We start from the raw sequence: 5342 nt of genomic DNA on the forward strand, positions 1-5342 counted from the left end.
AACCCACAGACTACAGAATAACAGATAATGCCTAAAATGACTAAACAGAAGACTAAGTCATGAACTGAAAACAAAAGCAGAGACAAAAGTAAACTTCACAGAAAAGGCCAGACTAAAGCATAATACAAGAAATTAAATAAACAGAACAAAACTAAGACTGAAGTGAAAACTAAGGTAACAATTAATGAAAACAATGTGGCAAAACAGCTACTAAGACAAAACTACACAATACATGAATGATGAACAGAAAACAAAACCAATGAAAACATGAACATGGCAGGAATGCAAACACAGATGTACAGAACAAGAAAGCAAAGATCAATGAAAAAGTCAAAAGAAAGCACATCAAGGGCAGGACCATGACAATGTTGTTTACCTGTTTAATATAAGTGATGGCTGCTGAACTAAATCTAACTTATATAACTCTTGGTGGTCATGTGGAATTACACAAATACAGATATCTTTATTTTATGATCATGTTTACAGTTTATATTCTAATAATCTGCTGTAATTCTACTATTGTTTGTCTGATCTGCGTTCATAAAAACCTCCATGAATCAATGTACATTTTTATTGCAGCTCTGTTAATGAACTCAGTTCTTTTCAGTACTGGTTTCTACCCAAAGCTTTTAATTGATGTTTTATCTGAAAAAAAGATTATTTCATATGCAGGCTGTTTGTTTCAGGCGTTTCTGTTTTACTCTTTAGGATGTTCTGAGTTTTTACTCTTAACAGCCATTGCTTATGACAGGTATGTGTCTATATGTAAACCTCTGCAGTATCACACCATCATGACAAAAACTAAGGTCATTATTGCTGTGGTTACAGCTTGGCTTTTCTCAGCGTGTCACATTCTGATCGCAGTTGCACTGAGTGCCAACAGGAAGCTTTGTGATTTTAATTTGAAAGGAATTTTTTGTAATAATTCAGTGGTCAAACTTCAGTGTGTGAGATCAGAAGTAGTAGCTATACGAGGTCTATTAGAAAAGTATCCGACCTTATTATTTTTTTCAAAAACCATATGGATTTGAATCACGTGTGATTACATCAGACATGCTTGAACCCTCGTGGGCATGCGAGAGTTTTTTCACGCCTGTCGGTTACGTCATTCGCCTGTGGGCAGTCTTTGAGTGAGGAGTGGCCCACCCTCTCTTCGATTTTTTTCAGAGACTGAAAAAAAGACTGCTCAGAGACTGCTGCTTTGTTTGATCAAAATTTTTTCAAAACTGTAAAGCACAACTGAGTGGACACCATTCGATAAATTCAGCTGGTTTTCGGTAAAAATTTTAACGGCTGATGAGAGATTTTGGTCTGGTAGTGTCGCTTTAAGGACGGCCCACGGCGCCCGACGGCGATCTGCGCTTCGAGGCGGCAACGTCTCGCCGTTTCAAGTTGAAAACTTCCACATTTCAGGCTCTGTTGACCCAGTAAGTCGTCAGAGAACAGAGAACTTTCAGAAGAAGTTGGCATGAGGAGTTTATTCGGACATTCCATTGTTAACGGACATTTTGTAATGAAAGAACATGCAGGCAGAGTCGCATGTCGGGCCGGACCCAACTGTGGGGGGTCGCGACAGGAAAAACACCTCCGTTGGAAACCTTAACGGGCAAGTTGGAACATGCCCAAGCTGTTAAACAATTTCTCAGTTACTCACTTGTTGAAAGCCATCAAAAGCCGCCTGAATTTTACAAATGGTTTTCAACACGGAGGTGTTTTTCCTGTTGCGGCGCACACAGATTCGCTGAGTCCTCACGGAAACGACTCGGCGAATTTGCGCGCACGTCTGGATGTTTTCAGGTCGAAACAGGCCGACGACGGCGCCTGGAAGCGCTGCACGACGTCCCGCTCCGTGGGAAGTCCTTACAGCGACAGAAACACAACCATAATCTCTCATCAGCCGTTAAACGTTTCACCGAAAACCAGCTTAATTTCTCGAATAGTGTCCACTCGGATATTCCTCACAGGTCCAGAAAAAGTTTTGATAAAGCAACGCGCGCCGTCTCGAGCAGCATGTGAAACAAAGGAATTCAGCCGAGAGGGCGGGACCATATCTCACTCAAGGCCTGCCCACAGGGAAATGACGTCACCGACGCGTGAAAAAACTCACGCATGCGCACGAGGGTTCAAGCATGATTGGTGTAATCGCACGTCATTCAAATCCATATAGTTTTTTTAAAAAAATAAAAAGGTAGGATATTTTTCTAATAGACCTCGTATACGGTGTTGTGATTTTGATCAATGTTGAAATTTTACCTGTGCTGTTCATACTTTTTACATACACAAAGATACTTATAATTTGTTCCCAAAGTAGTGCAGATGTGAGGAAAAAAGCTGCAGAGACCTGTTTACCCCACCTGCTGGTGTTAATCAGCTTTTCAGCTATGATTATAACTGATGTCATTATGGTTCGACTGGAATCTAATATTCCAAAAATTGTTTGTTTCATAATTTCTTTACAAGCTATTGTCTGTCAGCCTGTGTTTAATCCACTGATATATGGACTAAAAATGAAAGAAAATAATCCATAAATTCATATACATTTATTTTTATGTTCTAGAAAGAAAAAAAAGCTTCAAAAACCACAAATCTTCTGTGAAAGCAAGTGAACTATTAATGACATTTAAATGATGAATATTTGTTTTGTCTGATTTCTAGGAAACATCCACGTTTCTTTCACTGATACACAACCACAGATGTATATGTACTGTTGAAGAAAAAATTACATTTGATACAACAGAAACACAAAACAAAATTTTACCTGTGGTGCTGGATGAAAATTAAAAACAAGGTTTCCAATGTTTTACATAACATTAATAAATAAATAAATAAATGCCTCCACCATGACCTAATTACGTTGTTTGTTTGTTTGTGAACAGCCTGGAACCCACAATTTTTCATATATCGTTATGCAATTTTTACTGAAGACTCATATCCTGATAGGCAAGAACTGCTTCAATTTACAAGGTCATAGGTCAAAGGTCAAAGTCAGGAAAAATCCCTTGCCCACATTCACAAAGTATCCTAAGGCCAAAAGTAGCTCTTTGCGAAGGCATTCTAAGAAAACTCTTAGAATGCCTTGAATTCTTAGACATTTCTTAGAATTTCCCTTGGTATGATGAAAGTTGGTCACAAAGCACCTTAGACCTTAAAAGAGCTCCGAAGGTGCAAAACTGTTAAGAGGAGGGAGGAGGACTTTTAAGAAGAGTGTGTTAAACAGAAAATATGGTGGAAAAGGCAGAGAGGAAGGAGAGACATTCTCCATATGTAGTGATTCAGTAACACGCTCGGCTTGATGGTGCAGAGATAATGTTTGTGGTTGACCTCATCAGGAATGAGCTTATTTTCCACCCAGCATAGTAACACAGTAACACCTGATATGAAGGTCAACACAACACTGCGATATCTGGCTACAGGAAAAATATAAATTGCATGTAAATTCTATAACATTCATACAATTATTAATTTATTAAGGAAGCGATGTCAGCAAGCTGTAATCTTCACTCTCGCTTTGGATGCAGTGCGTACCAGCCAGGGCTGGACTGGGGAAATTTTTCAGGCCGGGCATTTTTAACCAAGACCAGGCCACCACCAGGTATTGAAGGGGAAAAAAATTAAGCCTGCTGTGACAGTGTGGGTTTTTTTTTTTTTTGGTCCCTTAACCGATCAATGAGCACCAGGAGACACATACATTTTAACACTATAAGAAGCATTATGAAAAGTTCTCCCGAAATACAGTTATCATAGGCTTATCAAAAGTACGATCTATTGACAGTAGGTCAGATTACTTTTTAGACATAACAAGCCGTCATTTCATTCAGCCTTGTTACTTAAATTTAGAAATAGAAATTATATAAAAAACATTTGTTATAGAAATACTGTAGGCTATACTATAAATAATATATCATTACTTGTGTGATACAATTCATCATATAAAGCAAGAAATGACTGGATGACTGGACCAATGACAGGATACAAAGGTTGAACTTTTGAATCTGCAATACACAAAAAGGCCACAAGTTGTCTATCTCACTACAAGCTACAAGTAACATCAAGGATTTCTTTTATTACCAATTTTGTTGTTGTTGTTGCTAATCAACTTAGAGAATGACTCTCAATTTTCAGTAAAATGTTAGGTATGTGAAATTATGCCAGGACTTGGGAAAATACATTTTAGACAGGGACGCCATTATACCACGCCACCGCACCACAGACTGTGCAAAAACGACGCATGACCGTCACACAAATAGAATAAAGAAACAACCTGGTGGCGGCAGCATGGTAGCTAGCCTGTTGGGAAAGTGAAGTATACGGACCCACGCCAGGGGGCGTAAATGAACGGCCAATAGGAAGTCCGAATGAATAACAATTTATTCTGCAAATGTGCACAAACAACCAAATATGCTTTTAGTCTGTCAATCACAAACACTCAGTGACGTGTGGGCAGGTCCGAGGGTAGGAGACGCCTATCCAGAGAAGAGCCGGGACCCACGAGGTTCCACCGCCAACGGAGACCTGCAAACACACTGGAGCCGCCAAGTCCTGAGTTCCCAGGTGGCCACCGCTTCCAGCTGTCAGATCCGGTACTGCTGGCAGGAAGAACAGACAGGTTACGGGGTGGGTGTGTGAACACCCAACAAACAAGTCAGCAAAAAACACAGTTCCTTTCTGGAGGGAAAACCTCCACCTCCAACCACAGGAACACAGAGTACGTGCAGTGCCTTATGTATCACTTAACAAGTCTGGAGTGAGGAGTGGAGACACCAACTCCTCCCAACTTCCACAAACTCGGCTACACGCTGCAAGTGTACAAAAGGTTACGACTGCAAAAAGCTCAGATGCAAAAACGTGTGCGTAAGGCACAGAATGGCTGAGAACGTTTACCTGATGGGTAAACTGATAACTCGGCAGAGTTATGGTGTCTCTTCCAGGCTTTTATGGGTGTGGTGATGACAGGTGATGACTGACAGCTGTCAGTGCAGGTGGTCCTGGTGCTCCTGAGAGGCGACTGCGCCCTCTGGTGCCGATGACAGGCAGGGCGCCCTCTGGTGGTGAGGCAGCAGTACCTCCTCTTCGGACGGCCCACACAACAGGACCCCCGCCCTCAACGGGTGCATCCTGGCGCCCGACCAGGCTTGTCGGGGTGTCGCTGGTAGAAGTTGGCCAGGAGGGCTGGATCCAGGATGAAGTTCCTCTTCACCCAGGAGCGCTCTTCGGGTCCGTACCCCTCCCAATCCACCAGATACTGGTAACCCCGACCCCTCCGGCGAACATCGAGGAGTCTTCGCCCGGTCCACGCTAGCTTGCTGTCAATGATGCGGGCAGGAGGCAGCGCTGGTCCAGGG

The 5342-nt window shown here is 42.0% G+C and overlaps 1 protein-coding gene across 1 annotated transcript; it reads left to right on the plus strand.

The window, feature by feature from the left end:
- Window positions 1-392: 392 nt before the first annotated feature.
- On the plus strand, window positions 393-2528 carry LOC117525316 (olfactory receptor 6N2-like). The gene is made up of 2 exons (XM_034187144.1): window positions 393-975; window positions 2209-2528. Exons 1-2 carry the CDS (start codon window positions 393-395, stop codon window positions 2526-2528), a joined length of 903 nt encoding a protein of 300 aa, XP_034043035.1.
- Window positions 2529-5342: the final 2814 nt, after the last annotated feature.

The sequence above is a fragment of the Thalassophryne amazonica genome, chromosome 14 (assembly GCF_902500255.1).
Source record: "Thalassophryne amazonica chromosome 14, fThaAma1.1, whole genome shotgun sequence".
Taxonomy (NCBI): Eukaryota; Metazoa; Chordata; class Actinopteri; order Batrachoidiformes; family Batrachoididae; genus Thalassophryne; species Thalassophryne amazonica.